Here is a 21,923-nt window from a genome sequence, read left to right on the forward strand (position 1 = left end):
ACTGTATTGTAATCACACATGGCACACAACAAATAGATTAACATATCCGTCTTCACTGTCTGCTGGAAGGGAATGATAAATATCAGAAGAATGTCATCAGAATCCTCTTAGTCTGATTCTAAAGGAGAATGAAGAATACAGCAATTGCTTTATTTGGCCAATTATCTAAAGTAAAATCAAATAATGTCAACCATCAATCCCCTAATCATCATCCTCCAATTTTTTCAGATGTCCTTCCATTCCTCTTAAGGACAGAGTGAGGGTGTCCCACAACTGGATCCATGGAGTCTGTCGTAAAGAAGTTCTTTTAAAATGGAAAATTAAGTGAGTTATTAACTTACACTGATTCAAAATATAATGCATAAATAAATTGAATCATATGTATAAAATAACTAGGCATATACAGATGCAGAAATACAATCGCTCAAACTAGTGGAATAAAATGGTTATAATGTGACCCACCCCTTACTTCGAAAGGGAGAAGGGGAAAAAAGGAATTTAAAAGCAAGTAGGAAGATGTCATACTTTCACTGTCCAACCCCAAAATACATATTTTTCAGACGTTTATCCTCTGACTTAGGGTGTGTAGTTGACCTTGCCAATATGGACAAGACATTATTGTGTTTTTTTTATTAGCCTCCTCGTCACCTTAAGCCCCAAGATACAGATTGAACTACAGAAAAAACATGTGTAGGAGTAATTTCCATTCCTTGATTGTTCGCCCACAGCTTGTTGCCGTGGATACAGCTGGACTGTGATGTGCTGTATCTCTCTCAGGCAGCAAACATCAGTGCGTACCATCTGAGAGCTGAGGGGGGAAAGTTACAGAAAAATCAAGTGGCCCTGTTCACGGGACACCAAGAGGACGTGTGCAGATTCACTCTGACAGACACACACCTTATCAGTGCAGGAGGGTAAATCCATGATCACTGCTTACAGATCTTATGGTCATTCAGTTCTTTTTTTATTATTTTAAGAATCAAGTCAGCCACTACATAAACAGATTTTATGAGGTATCACTTCCTCATCTAATCGTATCTGGTTGTTGCTGACTTGTTTATTATAATAATTAAAAAATTTAAAAAAAAATGTAAAGGAGAAACTGATGTGATTTCCATTGTCACACATGCAATGAAGGTTTAGTTTGATGTCTAGACCTTTAATAAAAAGGTCTTGCAGCAATGCAGCCACCAGTATTCTTCAGTTGAAAGGTGAAACAGGAATGTGCTGTTTTCACTCTTTTTTTATTATTGTGCCAAAAGTCCTAAATTTAAACACAGTAAAATATTAACTGCAGTAGTTCAGCCATTCAGTGAGTCCACACCTTGTGGTTTGATTGTTTGGGATAGTTTGCTCTTTAAATTACATAATCCTGAACAGAAAAGTTTTTTATTGTATTTAATTTGTTGATTTGATATAACACTCTTGTATGTTTATTACTACCAATCTTTAGTGTTTGTCTTTTTTTTTTCTCAGAGATGGTAAAATAATTCTTCATGACAAAGGAAGTGATTACTCTGTGGAGTATTATGGTCACGATCAGGAGGTGAACTGCATTGACTGTAAAGGTGGTGTGATAGTCAGTGGCTCCAGAGACAAGACCGCAAAGGTTAGTGACTGTGTGTTGCTCTTGCTTTCATTTTTGTAAATATCACTATGGCCATGACTAGGTGTCTTGCATTGTATTATATCCACTTACTCTGGCATTCAATTGATTTTGAAGGTTACATGTGGAGTATAGAGAAGAATTTAGTTACAGGAGAGTGTTATGCAATTGATGGAAATAAATCTTTAAATAAATTCCAGTAACTATTTAAATTACAGTTATAGTCAAGGATGCGTTGGAGCTTCTATTTAGAGTTATCTTTTGCTACTCATTGACAGGTCTATTTGGTATGATGTCATAGTATCAGTCCATCATCCTAGTGATGCTACTCCTTATTTTTGAGAAACACCTTGGAAAGACATCAGGGATGCCATCATACTTTCTGGAAAAGCAATACATTTTTTGTATTGTTAACACTTAACATTTACTATTATTGCTATACAACATACAGTACATTCAAAAGTTTGGAGTCGGTATGATTTTTTTTATGCTCACCAAGGCTTCATTTATGTGATAAAAAAACAGTAATATTGTGAGATATTACTACAATTAAAAATATTCTTGTGATGGCAAAGATTATTATTTTATTTTTTCAATGTTAAACAGGTCATATTTTTGCGGAAACCGTGATACATTTTTCCCAGGATGTTTTGATAAAGAAAAAAATTCTTCAAGGAAAGAATATATTTGAAAGATAATGTTTTTGTAGCAGTATAAAAGTCCTTACTGTTACGTTTGATCAATTTAATGCATGCATCCTTGCTAATTTCTTCAAAAAAGAAGTTACTAACCCCAAACTTTTGTACAGTTGTGTAGGTTATTATCCAAATGACTTGTGGTTTTTGTACTGTTTGCAATTTGATTTTAGATTTGGGCTCTGACTCCAGATCGATTTGGACAGTGCTTACATACAATCCCCATGTATGACAGAGTGTGGTCGGTGGCCATCAGTCCATCTGTATGGTAAGCCTGTACTCATGATTTATTTGTGCAATGAGATTTGTCTAGTCTTTGTGGTTAATAGTCTAACCACAAAGCTAACATGTACTCTACCAAAGACTTTTGTTCCAGTGTTTGATGAATTTGATGCTGTCAGCCCTTGATTTTTAATATAAAAATATATATATTGGCTAAAGTCATGTCTGACTTTCTGTTAAGACTGACTTTATTCTGTGGAACACAAAATAAGATATTTTGAAGAATTTTCTCAAAATATAATCTTTTATGTTCCACAGAAGAAAGTCATGCATGTTTGGAACGTCATGAGGGTAAATTATGACAGAATTTTCATTTTTGGGTGAACTATTCCTTTAAACTATTTTTTTAAACTCTATATATGGCAGCAAATATACAGTAGGACACAAAAGCCTGAGACTGCATTCAAAATCTAATTTAAACCTGGAAATGAACACAAATTTTTAAAATTTTGAATCAGTTCGAACAAGAAACGTTATGAGGAAAATTGAAATGGGAAATATTTATGCTTCTGGACTATTTCTATGTTACTGTATAAGCAAACATAATGCTTATTTGTGACATTGACCATACCAACTTATTTGAACAAAAGCCAGGATTTTCTTGCTTCATTTGAAGTACAATATACGCAAAATGTTAACCGGTAAATGCAAAAATATTTATGTCACTCAAATTGTTATGCAAAATAAAAAGCATTTAGTCTAGTCTTTTGGACACTGTAATTCCCTCTACTGTATCCATGATGCTCTTCCAGTTTCAGACCGTCTCACTCGTTAGACATTATGTGTTTGATTCCGCTACATACTTCATACTCACTGGTTTCCTCTGTTCTTCTCACCATATGAATCACCAACAGACCTGAACATCAACCTTTGCTTTCATCAAAGAGAATTTGAGATCTTTCAAATAATGAATGTATCAGTGGTTTTAAAAGAGCGGGGTGGGGGTGGTGGCATCGTTACGGCTCGTGAGGTGAAGTGGTCATAGAAAGGGCAACCCAATGCAGGTGGCAAGACCCTTTTTTAATACATACTCTTCAATTTATTGCCATGCCATTGCTTTGAAGTCAATTAGCTCACACCTCTGAAATGCAGATGCAGAAGAATGTGATCCCGGCCCCTAAAGCCTTAGAAAGCAGAATTTTGCCCCCTCATAGTGTGGAAAAAGACCCTTTTTATGGTCTGAAAATGCTCAAATGTACCCTACGCTATTTTCCCCGCTTCTTAACTCTCACTAGGACAGGAGTGAAACATCATTGAATGTTTCTTTGTGTTTCTTGACTTTTTAAACACTGAAATGTGTTGAACCTCCCATTTGATAAATCGTTACAGACTTTTGAACATTAGAGAACTGTTTCAGTCTACAACTGGTTAACCGTTTCTCCCCCGATACATCTGGGAAGTTTCCCAATGTGATGAGCTGTTTAAACAAGTGTGGGATGGAGTGAGACAGGCGAAGAGGGAAAGAGAAAAAAACCGTGCAGGATATTATGGCGAAGCGGGGTTGCCTTTGCTCCTGCTGCCTTTGATTGCTCGGCCATGTATACTCCCACACGCTTAATGACACGCAGGCACATGAAGCTGTAACACTAGCGCAGAGCCTCCACCTGCCCCTGATCCGTCAAACGCACCTTCACAGCACTGCTGAAGGAATGGAAACACTGTGCGGTGGGAGACACTAGAGGACATTGACCGCTCTCATCTTTTGTCACGACAAGGCCAGCGTTTAGCGGAAGAAAGCCACTGCTACTTGAGCAGATGAAATGGTTCAACGCAGTTTTAGTCACTCAGCCGAGTTATTCATCCCCACTGCCCCGTCTCCACAGCCAAGAATTTAGATTTCAAAATAAGAGACGATTATACACATCATTAATTCTCCAATTTGATGGCTGAAATAGCAGGCCTCCAAAAAAGACTGCTGGACCCAGATAATGGACCACACTTCTTTACATGTATTGACGGTGGGAGTCAAGTCAAAGTTGATGAAATAAAGTTGACTTGAAATGAAGGCGTCAACTAAGCCAGGGGTTTTCAAACCTTTTATTGCCTTTTCACAGAATCTGTTCCTAAAATATATAGACTGCTATATATTTTTATGAATTAAAAAGATCTGTTGATCAGTAGTGATGGTAAAGACATTTATAATGTTACTAAAGCTTTTTTTTTTTACTTTCTATTCATTAAAGAATCCTTACATTTATCAGTTTTTCCACAAACATAATCTCTTAATCAAAAATGACATTAAAGATATTTATAAAATTCTATTTCAAGTCAATTCAGTTCTATTGAACTTTCTATTCATCAAAGAATCCTGAACAAAAATGTGTCCATTTCCACAGAAATATTAAGCAGCACAACTTTTTTCAAGAAGAAAATTAAAGCACAAACCCATAAGAATAAAATATTTTGACTTCCATTATTTAATTTTACATAACATACAAAGGCTGGTATTTTTGAGACTGCTTCGTTTTTGTTAAAAAGTGTATTTTCCTCTCAAGAGGATCTGTTTCCTATGTGAGCTCCACCAATTAAAAAGAGCAACAGATGTCCTCTAATTGAGAATATGTTCTGCTTTCGCTCCTACAACAGTCAGGACCTGAAACTGTAGATGGACAGGGTTTCAAAATAGGGATTGCACAGTGTGTTTTAATTTGGAAACCTGAAGAACTAGATGGGAAGCCCTTGTGTTGCAAATGTAATTGTTCCAGCTTCACGCTTGAGGTATCTAAAGGACAAGGAGCAAGAGAGGAGACGCTGCAGTGAGCAACGGGTCCGAGGGAAGGGGTGAGGGACAAAGAAGGGAGAAAGAACAGAGAGAAAGATGTCGAAAGAGTGTGCATATGGTCGCCTCTGACACTCAGGTGTTAGGGGCTGTATTGTTCCAACCCAATGCAGAATCACACTTGTGTATAAAACAAAAGAAAATATAGCCCTTCTCTTTCTTCCCACCACCATTTGCTCAGGCTCTGATTTATATTTCATTCTTTTTAACCTCCCTCCTCGCTTGTTCCATAACCCTCCCTCCCTTTTTGCCGTCGTATTTTCCAAGGAACGTTATCTCAAGGTCTGTCAGTGGGATATTCCGGCTGGAGCGAAATGCCAAGGCTGACTGTCGTCTATCTTTTTGTAGTCACTGATCCTAACCGTAGCCAGTAGCCCTTGTCCTATTTCTGAGATTGCTTTTTACAATTTTAGGCCGCTTGAGTTTTCCACTGCGTTTTATTTCTTTTATATTGGACCATCTTCTCAGGTTTTTCAGTAGTTATATCAGAGCGTAATGTAGGCGAGCGATGGGCAGGACAGGTCCTGTGCAGACTTGAAGAACTCCACGGTGACTGCATGACTTTCACAGCTGATGTTGCAATGTGAACGCTAGCTCTGAAATTCCCTAAATGGTGTCATATGGCTAGCGGTCCCAGCCTTAACTATGAGGCCGCTCCAAAAAAACTGCCCCCTCTCCCATTGCGAAGGTAATGGGCACTCTGGCTCCCTGCATTGTTCTCATTTCACTCCAGTGGGTTGCTCTTCTGTTCTGAATTCCATTTACAATCTCATATCAAAGAGACAGCAGCGGCCATATTGAAGGGGAAAAAAACCCCGCCATTCACAGCAGCCCAAATGATTCCTGATTCTTGATCTGTAACCCGTGAGCTTGACTGGTTCATCCCCCCTCCAGTAACCCCCCCAATCTCAGTCTAGTCTTTGTCTGCCATGTCAGACTTCAGACTCTCACCCCAAATGTTGATTCATCTGCTCCTGTGCAAGGAAAAGCCCTGATTGCTACTAATGGCCTCTGATTAGCATACATTTTATCTTGAGGACACTGTTTTAGGACCTGGAATGACTCGTTCAGTTGGTAATGTGGCTCTCAAAGGAGAAAAACGACTCTTTCAAGTCTTTCAGTTGCTTTTTGCAGCTAAAATTGGTTGAAGGTTTACATTGCGATTATCCTGTATACTCTCTTCCATAACCACAGCATATAGACTTCCTAGCAAACTATGCGATTATAAACTATGCAAATATCTGTATGATGGATTATTAGAAAAATTAATGTTTAAAATAAAAGTGTTTCAATTTCTTATTCCACTAGAGATACTCCCATTTTTATGTGCATATCTACATACAATCTGTAAGAAATGGATGAAGGCAATGCACTGTCAAACAAAAGACTTTTGCCCTCAATTTAATTGTTTAATTTTTAAAAAATCAACTTATTGTCTTTCAAGAAAGTATTATACACAATTTAAAAGTTTGGCATCTGTAAGATTGAAAGAAATTATCCCTTTTTTTAGCAAGGATGCAGTAAACTGATCAAATGTGACAGGCATTAATAACGTTACTAATTCTTTCTATTTCAAATAAATGCTGTTCTCGTCAACTTTCTATTCATCAAATAATCCTGAAAAGTTGTATCATGCTTTCTTTGCACAAAAATATTAAGCAGCACAAATGTTTCTTGAGCACCAAATCTGAAGCATCATGTGACACTGAATACTGATTCTGAAAATTCAGTTTTGTCACCACAAGAATAAATTACATTTTAAAATATATTACAATTGAAAATAGTTCTTTGAAATTGTAATCCTATTTCTAACCATTTCTAATAATGTAATAATAAACTAATAATATTATACATTTCTGCCCCAAACTTTTGAATGGAAGTGTACTTATATTGTTTTTTATATTATAGTTTATCAGTTTACGTCTATGCTATATTATTTTATACAGTTTTAATGGATTATACTGTTACTAAACATTTTCACTTAAAAATTGCAGGCACTTGATATTGGACATCTCCTGATTTCCTTTGGACATGCCATCTTTCACTGCTTTGTCTGTCTGACCCATCCCATTTAAAAATTTCTGTCGTTCCCTTTTTACCAGTAGATGTAGAATTAGTAGGGAGCGCCCTGTGTGATAAATAGTTTCCTGTAGTGTCAGACATGACAGATTTTAACTGACAAGATGGGACTTGTTAAGTCTGGAAGAATCCTTGCAGACCTGGGTAACTCTAGCCAGAGTGTGTGTAGGGTACATCGGCCACTCTTCCTCTTGCATATCACACACACACACATTCACCACAGAGCCTGTCAGCTAGTTCATTAAGCTTGTTTGATATAAAGTGAGGTGTGGGTTTGTCTGTTTTCAGTTTGATGTCAGCACTTCACTTGCAGAGAAAGTATAAAAGAAGACATGCACATCTCAAATCTTGAGAGAATTACGTTCGTTTAGCTCTTCAGACATTGTTTAATTACAGTTTAGACGAAAAGGCTTCACATGGAAGATCAAATGTGCTTGTCCTCATTGGCCGATGCAAATTCTGCATACATTTGTGTCTGTTCATCACCCAGAGAGTTTTTAAACATGGCTAATCAATGTCTTGTGCAGAGAATGTAAACACAGATAGCAGATTTTATGCTTCTTGTATGTTGTGATGGGTTAGGCCATGGCACTACGGACTGAAGCGTTCCTTCTATCTAACTGCCTCAAAGAGCGCAGTACACACTACCACAGTAGTCGCAATGAGCCCACAGCGACCAGGCAGGGGGGATGAAAAGGAACAGGGCGCAAGCGTCGAAAAGAGAAGCAACCCCAAGGAGAAGTGAGAAAGGCTTCTTTTTGGGGAGGCCTGTTTTGTTTAGAGTTGGTCAACCACAACTACAAAGATGTTGCAGGGGTACTGCCTTTGAAATTTTCCAAAGAAAATGATTGTTGGATAAACCGCCCCCAAAACGCCACTCTCTGGCAAACGGAGGGAGCGTGACCTATGACCCTCTGCATGAAAGTACAGCGAGACGTACCCCTCTATACCACCCTAAGCTCACCCGCCCTAATTTCACCCCCTTTGCTCCACCTCATTCAAGCAAAAAGAGAGAGAGAGAGAAGAGAAAAAAAGAGTGAAATTCATGTCATTCATTTTGCTTCTCATCTCTCTCTCTCTCTTATAAGGCTGGGAGGGCGAGCCGTGTCTTAGGAGTCAAGAATTCAATTAGTTAAAAAAGGGGAAAAAACAAGAAAGAAAGCAAGAAAAGAAAGAGTCTGCAACAATAAAGCGATAACGGACAGAATGTGCGTTCCCACACGTTAAATACAGGGCGCTTACTACTGAAAGCACAGCATGGGAGCTATAGCCTCTGACTGCAGGTGGTGTCCTGAATAATTGCAGTCAATATGCCCCTTCTATGCAGGCTTTGCACAAGCAGATCATTACACACATGCCACATACAGGTGTTCCCCAGGCGCATTTGAGATGGAAACTTTTGTTATTCCCTAAAAAGCATTTTTGCTCAGAAGTTAGCTGGGGAGTTTAACTCTGTGGCTGTGGTGTAATGCATGACTGTCTGTGCTTTTCTTAACCAGATAGACTGTTGACATAAAATGAAACAAATAAGTTCAGACACATTGTAACAATACTAAAAGAGACTTAAAATATCCTTTTTGAACAGTGAAAATGTTTCAATATAATGTCAGAAAGCGTAATTTTGCTAAGCAACCCGCTGTGACCAAAAATGTGACAATAATTGAAAATCTAGTCGGAAATAAAGTCAAGTAAACAAAGCATCCATATGCAGTTTCGTCAGATATCTCGTTAAAGCACGCGTTAGTGATTCTTGTATGGAGAATCAAACATGAGCCATGATGTCCGATTCACAAACAAATTACTCCGGTTCTTTTTTTAATGAGTCAATCACAAAAATTCACAATCTCGAACTCAAGTTTGCAATTTGAATCTGACTCAGTCACTCAATGAATCGTTCAGAGCTATTACAGAGTTCACAACTGATTCCTAGCAAGTCATTCTAATTAACCGGGAATCTCTATAAATATACATTGTTACATAAAATATTTGTCATTATTTAGCATTGTGACGTTAAATTGTAATGAACCGACAAAGAGAATCTTTGTTTTACAGTAGAGACCTGTTCACACCAAGAATATAAAAAAACTATAATGATAACTATATTAGTGTCCACACCAACGGACAGTAACATTCTATTTATTATAAGTGTACAGTGCATTTTTGTTGTCTGACACTTTAAATGCTCAAGTTCTTTAAAGCCAGGTGGATTCTGATTGGCGGTGGATTCTGATCAAATGTTTTTATCATTCATCAGGTGGAAAAATGGGTGATTCCAAGTTTCTATTTGTTGTTATAGCTATGTGGACTTCCTTATTCTCATAAAATTAGAATGATTATTAAAACTCTAAAATTATCATTATAGTTATCATCCTTTTTGTCAACATGCCCTAACTGTACTTTTTTTGACAGTTGACAGTGTCATGTTTAATTTGTGTCAATTTGTCTGTAACTAAATGTGGCTCCTAAATGTTTATTTAAAAAATGCTTTTAAGACTACCATGTCATTTTGTTAATCTGAGGCACTGATAAAATTGCTTGTCATTTATTTGCATGTAAGTGTTAATAAGATGAGATCTGCGTAGACTGGGTGCTGACTTTCTCCTGGATTAAATTTTTTGTGTGTATTTTTTATTTTTTTGGTCTAAGTTGATGTGGTAAAAGCAAAAGGTGGTGTATGGAATGTTCCTCTGACCTCAGATGCAGGGGACATGAACAGAAAGCCAAAAGGTCTGTGAACTCGGGTGTGAGCTGAACAGGGGGGCGGGAGGGGGGCTTGGGGGAGCTGGGCTGGAGAACGGGGCAGGAGGGTCGACACAGAGAGGGAAAGAGAAAGACCCTGTCTATTGTGTTCCTCCAGCCAATATAAATACATCATAACCCTTTTCAATTCAAACATATTTAGGGACTAAGATGAAAGCACTCTAACATCCCCTTGAACAAAGCCAGGGGTCAACTATAACAAATGAACAACATCCACTGCAAGGCCGATGCACGGGGGGTTAAACTCCCTTTGAACCCTGTCTTTACCCATAGGCCTTTAGGACAGAATGAGATGCATTTGGGTTCAATAGGTTTATTTCACTGTTTAAAATATTTTCCTCATTTATTATAGTCATTACACAATTAATGACAATTTAAATGTCATATTTCTAATTTATCTTTATTTAAATATAGAGTTAAAATTTTATAACAACTTTTCTTATTTATATGTTAGCTGAAATATGTACATTTTTATTAAGGTTAGTCTATGTTTATGTCTTTTGCTGTTTTTATTTTAGTTGTGGTCATGTTGTTGGGTGCTTTTTTATGGAAATAATTGGGGAATAGCTAGTTCTCTGAATCAAAAACATTGTGATAAAAGGCAGTGATTAACTAAATATTGATTTGAATTAAAAAAAGGAACAATTGGTTTTCTGAAAACGTTACACTAAAATAAACCGATTTATTAAAATAACGTAAAATGGTGAATTTTATTCAAGGTCGGTATTATTTAAAATCACTGAATCAATCTAAATACATTAATTTATACCAACAAAACATATTTGTATGATTTAAATCTGATATAATATAGCTTTTTTTGTTTTGTTGGTACAGGCTGGTTTAGGTGGTTGACCTACCAGCTGGTTGTTTAAGCTGGTCAGAGCTGGTAGACCACCATGGACCAGCTACCGTGTTTAAAAAAACAGCTTGATTACTTGACCTGGTTTTTCTAGTAGGTTTGCCTCATTTTGCTCAGTTGTAAATCTGCGTACACAATATAATGTGACATAGAAAGCTATAGCATTTTATAGCACTTGCATGTTGTTTGCAGCATCTCTGTTTTTGATTTATTAATTCTTAAAACCGTCTTTTGTTTTTACTGTTGTTATTTTCATGTGTATTTCTGTGAATGTTAATCGTGTTTATACTACTTTTACTTTCTTTATATACTACTGTTCAACAGTTTGGGTTCAGTACGATTTTTTTGTTATCTTTTAACAGTTATATTCTGAAGTATTATCTCAATTTAAAATAACTGTTTTGTATTTTATCATATTTTAAAATGACAACGCTGAATTTTCCTTCAGAAATCATTCTAATATGCTGATTCGGAGCGCAGGAAAGTATAATTTCTCTTTTTATTTAAAGTCTTATTGACCCCAAACTTTGAATGAAAGTGTATATTTTAGTTTGCGTTCCTCATACAAGTATACCAACAACAATATGTAAAAGAGAAAAATATGTAACAACAATGTTTTATTTATATTTTTTAAAAACAGCCCATCATATCTCTGTGGTACACTCAGCACATTTTCAGTGATGTGTGCGGTTTGGTATGAAAAGCGCTTACGGTGGTCTGACCCAATACGTGTGGTTGCTTGTGTTGGTTTGGCCCTAACAATGTTGTTACTGTGGAGTTCTTCTCCCAGCAGGGGTTGAATTAAAGTTTGTGTGACCCCGGCACTAATTTCATGCTGCACAGTTCCTCGAATAATGATGTCAGCTGATTAGGTTACCAAAATGGTTGTGTTGGCAGTGAACCCCTGACATGTTCTAATGATCCTGAGGCGTGCTGGGTTTTTTTGGGGCAGAGGAGTTGGGGTTCGGGGTGGGCAGCGTGGGCCGGGGGCTTTGGAGGGAGATTGTCTGTGCTCTTCGGTTTAGACGGGGGGGCGTAAGGTCGAGGGAAGGTGGAGGCACATTAGGCGAGAGAGAGGCTTTGACCTTTTACAGCTATAATATCACTAGGAGTCCCTTTCAGATCAATCAGAACTTGTCCGGGAGACAAAAATGTATTTAATTGTGGTGTTCTATTTTTCTCCTTTTCTCTCCCTCCCTTGTGTTTTTTCACAATCGGACTCACTGAGGGATAAGTAATTGAAGTAATAGAGAGTAATAAGGGCTGGGAAGAGAGAGCTTTGGCCTTGCCCCTATTGTATCTTGTGTCACACGGGTTCAAAGGTCAGGCAGACTGCATATTCTATTAGGGCGCACGGCCTTCATTGGGGCAAATGAGTTTACCCAACAGTAATTAAAATGCCAGCACTGGCCAGGCGAGCTGAATATGGTTGATGGGCCACCGCTAACTGGGTTGACAGCTGCCATGGCTGTCTTTGCCAATATGCTTGGGTCCTCAATGAACAAACCAACTGAAGCCATCACAGACGAGAGCGCATGTTCCCTCAACTTTACTCGCGCTCTGTCTATCTTTCTTTCTGCCTTTTTTCACACCAAAAATGGCTTCACATTTTGCTTATGTGTCTCAGTTTCTCGACACCTGCATGATATATCTTCAAAGACTTGTTGGGTTGCTGTATGGTACTACTTTTATGATCAATTTGATGATTTTACCTCATCAAATGTTAAAATTCAAGCTCACCTTATCATTCGTGTCTAACCGACCGTCCCTGTGTGTGTTGTGCGTTAGCGAAATGAAGGGTCACTGTCCCTCTCTGTTTTTGTGCCGGGGGTTTAGAGTTGGACACCAGGCGCTACAGAGCTTATTCACACGGGCTGGTTGTTAATTTGAGGCCACACTGGTATTCCATTGTGAAGCCCATTTCTTTGGTTGATGTTAGTGGGAGGGCAAAGAACCCCCTGCTCTTTCTCTGGGTTTTCTCTAGAGGTATGAAAGTATGTGAGAGAGGAAGATGCTTTGTGAGTCGTGTAGTTTTACGTGCCTCTCGCGTGGTGCGTCAGTAAGCATTCGCTGCGAGGCACGTCGTCGCCGCACACATTTTACATAGTTGGCACAGAGACTGAGAAAGCATTCTGTCAATGAAAGAGACCATCCCAGCAGGGCATTGTAGGAATACCTGAGTGCTAAAACAGGCACATTCCTGTGTGTTCACTAGTGTGAGGGCCCTATTGTTCAGCTCACCTCCGAACACAATGCAGGGAGCAGGAGAGCCTTGAGCCTCGCCCGCCAATCCCAGCTGTCCAGGAGGGCTCTAATCCCTGACTATCACGCAGGTCAAAACTACTGCGGTCACACACCCGCCCACCCGTACCTGCTCAACTAATTTCAACCTGTCACCCAGCTAAGAAGGGGGCATCCGAGTGTTTTTGTTTCTTTTTCTTTTTTCACCACGTTCCCCCTAGATATCTCGTGAACGAAAACACATCTGTGAACAAATCCGCTGTCTCAACATACCCTTCAGCCACTCTTTACACCTCGCTACGCTCCATTCACTTTTCAAAATTTGTTTTTAATGCTCTGTGTGTATTCTCTCCAGGAGCCAAAATATGACTCCACTGTTACGTCACCTGCTCAGTATTTAAATGCTAAAAACATTAAACGCTGGAACAAAGATTAAGCACATTTTCTGAAAAGCACTGAAAACTCCTAATCACAGGTTTTTATGGATTTCATAAAGGTTTATTTATAATAATAATTACAATCAAACTACTGCTGCTACTACTACTACTATACTACTAATGATAATAGTACTATTATTATTTGCCTATAAAGTGCTGACATTAGCTAAGTTGCGTCAAATGAATGCATCTGTTTTGCAATCATTACTAAAGATCTTTATATCTTTGCAGCACCTTTGTGACCGGAACAGCCTGCTGTGAGAATTTTGCTCCTCTTCGAATCTGGGACACAGAAAGGTACCCCCCACCCCCATGAATAATGTTATTGTTTATTAACATTTATTGAAATTACAAGTCACGTTTATAGACCTAGAATTGTGTAGTATTTACTTCCTATCAAAAATTACCATTCGATTTTTAATTCGATTTCCTACATCTTTTTTAATGCACAGTCTTAGCATCATTCTGTTCATTGTGTTTTCTACATGTTTAAATCTCCAAAAATGTATGTATTCAGATGTTCAGAATGTTACTATTTGAAACTGTTAATTTCACACAAAGTGAAAGTAGAACCTTATCATGATGATAGAAGCTGCCCCATTATCCCTTCAGCTCAGTCTTTTCTCTTTGGGAAGTTCAAAGCTGACTTAAAAATTCCTGTCATGAAAGGCCAGGCTTAAACCTGATACAACCTGACTGGTTTCCATAATTCCCCAGCTTTACCTGCTGAATTCAGCCTTCTTGCATGTTGTCAGTCTAAGGAAAGTAAAAGAGGAGGAGGTGGGGAGGGGGGGGACCGTGAGTTCCGGCACCAAATGACAAGGAAATTTGAGACGGGAAAAATTGCGGAGAAGGAGTAGAGGCAATTCCAGACAGATTTCCATGGGAATCACATGTTCCATAGAACACCGGAACACAAAAGTTGAGCCAAGATTAATGTGACCCACCGATGCGCCTGCCGTTTGATCTGTGAGGCGCGGGTAGCCAGTGTCAGCTTGATGGACACGTGGGCTGGCCGGCTATCAGAATGCAGATGCACGCACAGGTAAACAGGCCATTGAATCAAGTTAGACTCACTACAAACCTGTTAAACTAAGAACCAGTTAAGGTTACAAAGAGGTGTGACAGTCAGTGAACAGCCAAAAGTCTGCTTGCATTCGAATCCTTGTTACTTTATTGTTACACGCAGCAGTTTTTCTTTTATAAAAAGCGTTTTGGGTCACAAAGATTCTTTTCTTTTTGAAATAATTTTATTATGCTCACCAAGAATGCATTTATTGGATACAATTTTTAAAAAATATTGTTTCAATATAAAGTAACTGTTTTCTATTTGAATATATTGTAAAAGGCAATTTATTCCTGTGATGGCAAAGCTGAATATTCAGCTTTGAATATTCAGTCTCATAATCCAGAAATCATTCTAATATGCTGGTTTGGTGATCATGTAACATTTCTTAGTGTTATAAATGTTAAAAAACAGTTGTGCTGGTTAATATCTTTGTGGAAACTGTGATACGTTTTTTGTTCAGTATTCTTTGATGAATAGAAAGTTCAAAAGAACTCAATTTACTTGAAATATAATTTTTTTCTAACATTAAATGTCTTTAATGTAATTTTTGATCAAATTGATTAAAAAAAACATCTTAAATATATATATAAAAAACATTTATATATATTTTCACACATACATACATATGTAGATTTTGGCGTACATGCATATTAATCAGTCATCAGCCATCCCCCTTGACCGTAATTAATATTAGCTTCAGCTAATATTTTATCACCTTTTGTTGTACTTGCTTGAGTAAGGAGGTTTCAGATGATTTTTGTAACACTCATTATTAGTGTAGTTTTATGAGCAAAACAGGTGCGTTTTAACACCGAGAGCATTACCTGAGTGTTAAGTGTCTCAGGAGCGTTCAGTGACCTGTCCTGGAGTAAGTCGTGTTGTCTTTCCTCTTGTCTTTGTGTGGCTGCACTAGGGTCAGTTGTATCCTGCCATAATGTGTTCCCGTCTAGTAATCAGGTGCACCTTGTGTGAGGAGCACAAAGCCGCCAGTCACAGGGGGCTGAGAAACCGACTGATGAGTGGAGGGGCTGGGGGGTGACAGGGAATGGGGGCTGTGTGGATGTGTGTGTGTTCCTATGTCTCCCTTTTTAACTTTTCCCAGACAGGCCACCAGCATAACCCTTATATGACCAGCACAAACATGAGACATATTAAGAGAGGATACGTTTACCTTCGATTGTAGATGACATCAGCACAAACATCCAGCCTTTTTGCCAGAACTGAGATGCTCTGTAATGTTTTTTTTTTTGTCTTTCTGATTAAAGATTGGCCTAGTTTTATGTTCAGTACAAAACTACTTGTGCTTTCAGTTGTTAAAGTTCCCATACTACTTTAGGGTACAGCCAAACTCTATTGTTTATATATACAGCAGCGTTTTAAAGTTTGAGGTCGGTGCAAAGGCTCTTATGTCCACCAAGGCTGCATGTATTTGATCAAAAATACAGTAAAAACAATAACATTATGAAATATTATTACATATATCAGTTATTTTATTTTAAATGTAGTTTTTAAAATGTAATTTATTCCTGTGATGACAAAGCTGAATTTTCTTTGTAACATAATAAATATTTTTATTTTCAATTTTGACCAATTTAGTGCATCCTCGCTGAAAAAGCATGATTTTCTTTTTTTTTAAGTCTTACTGACCCCAAACGTTTAAATGATAAATAAATTCTTATATATCTGTCAGTGGCTGTATATAAATATTTCTTTCTTTTTTTAGCTGAGATGAAGCGTTGCACACTGTGCCTCCACTTTGACATGGCTGGAGTAGATTTAGATACATTGGCTATGACAAAACCAAAAGCATTTGATATGTCTTCTGAAACAGGCTTCTGCTGATGTAAACACCAAAGTAACAATTCGAATGCCTTTATTTTTGTTTTGATCCCACAGGCATATCAGATTATCTTTCTGCATGAAATGCTCAGCAAATTAACCACCCACAGTTCTAAAATAAATTGAAATGATATTTCCTTTACTTCATTTCCATCATAAAGAAATTCACTGGATAGTGGAGGATCTTCAAAAACACCAGATCACCTAAGACAGAGAATTCCTGATGGGTTTTGTTTTCCAGCCGGCTACTTCAAGTGCAACTGGCGAGAGCCGCTGACTTTTTTTTTTAACGTGTTCTTGAAAGATCTGAGTATATTTTCAGCAGGGCTTGTTGACTGGGTGGAGGAATAATAGAGAGGACATGTACAGGCCAAGATCAGTCAGACCCTCATGTCTCGGAGTACCAGCTGACCGGCTGCTTGAACTAATTACGGCGCTATGAGGGAAGGAAAGAAAAGAGTTTTGAGTATGAGGGACATGGAGATTTTGCTACTGTTAGCCAACACATTAACAGCATGTTGTTTTCTATAGTGTCTTTTAAGTCAAGCACTTGAAAAAGATACTTGATAATGATAAAGCCGAAGACAGATGATGCCCAGACACCAAACAAGTTTTTTTTTTATTGCTTTGTCAATATAGACATGAATATCGCCTTAATGTTATTAATATTTAATTGAAAACACTAAATAAGCAACAATTAATCTAAGGATAAATGTTTATGAATAGTATGCTGAGGATCAAATAAATCCAAGCACCAAATGTCAGTAAATAAGCCCATTATCTTATCCTGTTTTTAAGAAAAAAAGATCAAGATACAGTTTCATGCAAACAAAGTAATGACTGTTAAATATTCTCAATTTGACAGATGAGGCAAAAAGTTCATTTTGGACCCTGAGTATGCATTAAGCTTCAATTAAACTTTCATCATAATGAAAATCGGAAACATTTCTGACCTGGAATTGGCAATTACGTTCTTTCTTTAATGTCTTTCTCCTCTTAAAAGTGAAAAAGTCTATGATCAGACTTAGTCAGGGACACACAAGTGGTGCTTTAAAAGGACCTCTAACTTTCCATGGGGCTCTTGCCATCAAAGAATCTCACAATTGCCCATAAATTCTTAACATTTTTTTCTCTCAAAGAAAAGGGTTAAATGCCTGGATCCTACCAAGAGCTGTTTTATACAAATTGCAATCTCATTGTTTTTAAGAGAACGCGTGTGGCATTTAAAAGTCTCCATTGTCCTGGTCCATGGCATTCTTTTTTTTCTTCTTTCTTCTTTGCTGGTGGTTATTTCGACTGTGGGCTAAATTGGCTGACATGCAGCCGGAGCAATGCGATTTCTGTTTGTTTTAGGCCCTGAAAACCTCAGCAGGGCTCTTTATGTACCTGTCTCACATCCTTTCAGGGCACTGACTGTTTCCCATAGCTTCCCTGTGCCAGTTTACCCTCTACACTTAACCTTACAAGAGCGTTAGCTCAAAATGACCTTTTCCTGTAGATCTAACACCCAAAGAAATGTCCTCAGCATTGCCCTTTTTCAAAATCCATCAATTCATTAAAGTTCCCTTTTATAAAGTGTGTGTGTGTGTGGCCCAAATGGTCAAACAGAGACAGAGGACTGTAGAGAGGCCAGCCCCACCATTTTTTGATGGCCCTGAGACCATAACTCACGACTAATTACGAACACATGCCATTCTTTATAGTGCAGAATAGGGATTTAAAAACTCTAACAATATCAGAACATAAAAAAGGAGGACATTTATTTGCAACTGTTTTTAGGGCAGTTAGAAAGTCTGTTAGTTTTTCACAAAAATGAAGACGTTACTATGTGATTCAAGTAGCTGCTGCCAACAAGGCAGTTTAAAAGGTTTTTTTTAAAAGACAAAAAAAAAAAAATATCTATGAAACCTGTGTGTGTGTGTGTGTGTGTGTGTGTGTGTGTGTGTATTTCTTTAATTTCATATGAGTATATGTTTGTATAAATATCTTTTTAATTACCGGTATATATAAATAATAATTACATATATTTTTAAATATATATATATACACACACATACATACTGTATGATGAATACATTATCAAATATATATTAATTATAATATATATTTACCTAATTTTAAATGTAATTTATAGTTTATTAAATATTATTTAATTATACCTTTAACTATGTTTTGCTACACTTAAATATTCTGCATATATTCTAGTAATATCAGTGCAGGAAAAAACCATTGTAGAAAAAAAACTACAAATTCGGTCTGGGTGTGTGGCTAAGTATTGTAAGTACTGAGTGTTGTTTTTGCTTGAGCTTAAACATATTCAGGGGTCAAAGAGGATTAGGTTGAGGTCATTTGCTCTTTGAGGAGTGCTTTAAAGGGATGTAGAAAATAAAGCTTTTTCCCTCTAGTTTGTCTGTCTATATTTGGTGGCTACATTGTTCATGTGATCACTTTAGCAGATTGCAAATATCACGGTTGCCCCCGACATGTCTGTTAGTGACCTCTCAGCTTCCACATGTCTGAACATTAGACATCTCCTTCGGCAAGAGCTGCGAAAAAAGCCACGATAGGGCCTCCCTTATTGTTATGTAATTTCTAGTTTTGCTTGCTTAAAGGAGGAGAAGACAAACCACCTTTCTTTGGCAGCCTTTGCACGCACGTTTGAGAGGGAGTGCTGGCAGATGCACTGTATATGTATTACTCCACTGGGACAGTCGCTCTCGTGTCTTAATTAATCTGTCCATTTCACCTTCTGACCTTAATAAAACATGTGCCGTCACTCTGCTAAATGACTCCTGTACTCTGAGTTTAAATCGAAGATCAATTTTTCCTTAGCAGCTCTCTAACCCTTTTCCACTCAATCAAAATGTCTCGTCGAACAAGCCGTGATCAGACAGCCTTTGGAGAAGGGACAGTCTCGCCGCACGTTCCCAAACAGATCAGACGCTGCATGAACAAGGTCGCCTGCCATGCAGATGCAGTAATTTAAAAGATTATATGGTTATCCTCCATCCTGTAATCTTCACAGGTTCCCTCCAAAACGGGAGAAAAAACATGGGACGCATAAAAAAACCTGTGACCTAACAATTTAAGAATCCCGGGTGTTTGCTGTTGTACTTGGAACAGTGCTATTACTGGCTTTAAAATTAGAGCACAGATGCGAGGACTTCTTTTACGATGCTTGTTTTTCTCACTTCGCGCTTTGACATTTGCAAAGTCCCGAGCAGACGCCAGACATTCTCTCTCTCTCCCTCTCTCTCTCTCTCCCCTTCTCTCCAGTTTACACAATTTCCTAAAGCACTTAGGAAAGAAATATCTGATGCAAATTGCATGTTTTGCAAACAAATGTTTTGCATCATTTAATTGATTGTCCCCATTGTTAAGCACTGCCATCAGTTCAAGTTGTTGCCAGCGTGTTATTTTAGCAGCAAGGGGTAAATGATGGGTATGCAGATGCCCAAGGGGCTACAAGAGAGTTTGTCTTTAGCCCCACCAGGGTCTTGGCCTTTGGTTCTGCGGGACTATCTCTTAAAGAGCCTGTGTCTAAGAAAGACCCCCCTCGTCTCCCCCAGAGCGAAGGTTGGGGATTACTAGTCTGCCCTCGGTGAACAAGCTCACAGGAGACCTCGAACGTGGGGGGTGGTCGCTATGGCCATTGGGCTCCCCTAAATGGTTGCTAGGGACCAGGTATCAAAGGTCCACAAGTCGCACACAGTCACGGTCATGGAGGGAATTAAATAGCAACAAAGAAATTGTGATTCTACAATAATCTGGCCTCTGCGGCGCGGGTGGGGGCAGAGGGCGCCGTAGACCCGTTGGGTCTGTGATCATAGGAGCGTGGTGCTAGGCCCGACACCCCCTTTCTACCCACGATCTCCTTTCTTCCAGTCCTCTCGGTTATCTCACATATCTGGGAACGTACCTTACAACCGAACTAAGCTGCTTTAGCAGCCCATTCAAACTCCGAAAGGTGTTTACTTTTTTTTCTCCTCATCCTAAGACTTAATTTAGCTTTTGTGTGGTCCGTGGACATTGGGAAATGCACGAGTATAGTGGGATTTAATGGTAATAAGAGATTAAGTGCGCAAATGAAGGCATTTGGTTTGAAATTAGATCTTTATTGACTCCGAGATGTGAAGACTGGGAGACGTTCCAATCTCAACAGCTTGTAAACATGACCTGTTTTATGAGCCTGCCAGTCACAGGATCGCTTTGATAAAACCGATACTCAGACGGCGAGATGCAGGTGACCTCACTTGTCCAGTCGCTTTCAACTCGCGCTCTGGAATGATCGGCCTCCAGCAAGTTTGCGTAATTCTCTCGGCTGCTTTTTAAGTTGCTGTCTGTGTTTTTATTAATGTGTTAATCTTCTTCAATGAGGTTTGACAAGGTATAATCCGCAAGCTTCTTCTGTTATCTCCTCCTCCCAGGTGTCACCTGGTGTCGTGTCTTGGTACAGAGTTCCGCCGCGGAGCAGGTGTGTTGGACATCATCTACGAGTCTCCCTTCCAGCTCCTCACCTGCGGATACGACACCTTCATCCGCTACTGGGATTTGCGAGTCTGCTCCAGGTACAGGCTGGGAAACTTCAGCACCTTGCCGTTACAATTGGTGTTGTGGTGTTGAGTTAAGCTTAGCGCTTACATTGACCTGTGCTGTCAGCAGATTTGGCCTTGTCTACAGAGACTAATAAAGTTAGCCTGTACGTCTCAGAGAGCCTGTGAGGAAGATTAGTGTTCTCTGTTAATCTAATAAGCCCTCCTGTGCATAGAGTACCGTTTAGATAAAAAAGAAGCCAGACTTGAGCCTCCTCTTGGGTCTGTGGACACAATTGTTCCTCTGAGAGATTGAAAAGGACCCCCTTGTCGAGAGAGGCTCTTGCGCCGGGACTCTCACCCACCCAAGTCCACACCGGTTGGTGGCCATATTGATGTGGTGCGCTGCGTCTCCAGGGCAACAGGGTGGGTGCTGGGGATCAGCGAGCTGCATGTGGGGTGGACTGGGGCTCTATGTAGGGCTTTGGGGAGGGGGACCCTCACAATCGCATATGGGCAGTCAAGTAACACAAATCAGAGGTGATTGAAAGAGGGCCCTGGAGAGTTTGGGGAGGGGCAAATGTCCCCTCTTAAGATATCAATAATTCACAGTAAGACCAGTCAGGACTCAATATGTGGTACGTCTTGATTCAAAGCGGTTAGTCATCTGAAAGTCGTCATCGTCTATAAAAAGAGGGCACTTTAATTCAGTTGTAGAGTAAACTGATCATGATGGGTAAGTGTG

General features: G+C 38.8%; 1 protein-coding gene across 1 annotated transcript in view; it reads left to right on the forward strand.

Annotated features, from left to right (window-relative positions):
* The window catches only part of LOC307011070 (F-box/WD repeat-containing protein 4-like), a 44,593-nt gene that overhangs the window by 1,304 nt on the left and 21,366 nt on the right, over positions 1–21,923 (forward strand). Inside the window, exons 2-7 of the mRNA XM_079636385.1 lie at positions 229–324; positions 729–914; positions 1,477–1,609; positions 2,475–2,569; positions 13,970–14,035; positions 21,074–21,214. Of these exons, the coding sequence (XP_079492511.1) occupies positions 229–324; positions 729–914; positions 1,477–1,609; positions 2,475–2,569; positions 13,970–14,035; positions 21,074–21,214 (717 nt within the window). The remainder of the gene's footprint in view (positions 1–228; positions 325–728; positions 915–1,476; positions 1,610–2,474; positions 2,570–13,969; positions 14,036–21,073; positions 21,215–21,923) is intronic.

Source organism: Phoxinus phoxinus, assembly GCF_949152265.1.
Source record: "Phoxinus phoxinus genome assembly, chromosome: 14".
In the NCBI taxonomy this organism is placed as follows: Eukaryota; Metazoa; Chordata; class Actinopteri; order Cypriniformes; family Leuciscidae; genus Phoxinus; species Phoxinus phoxinus.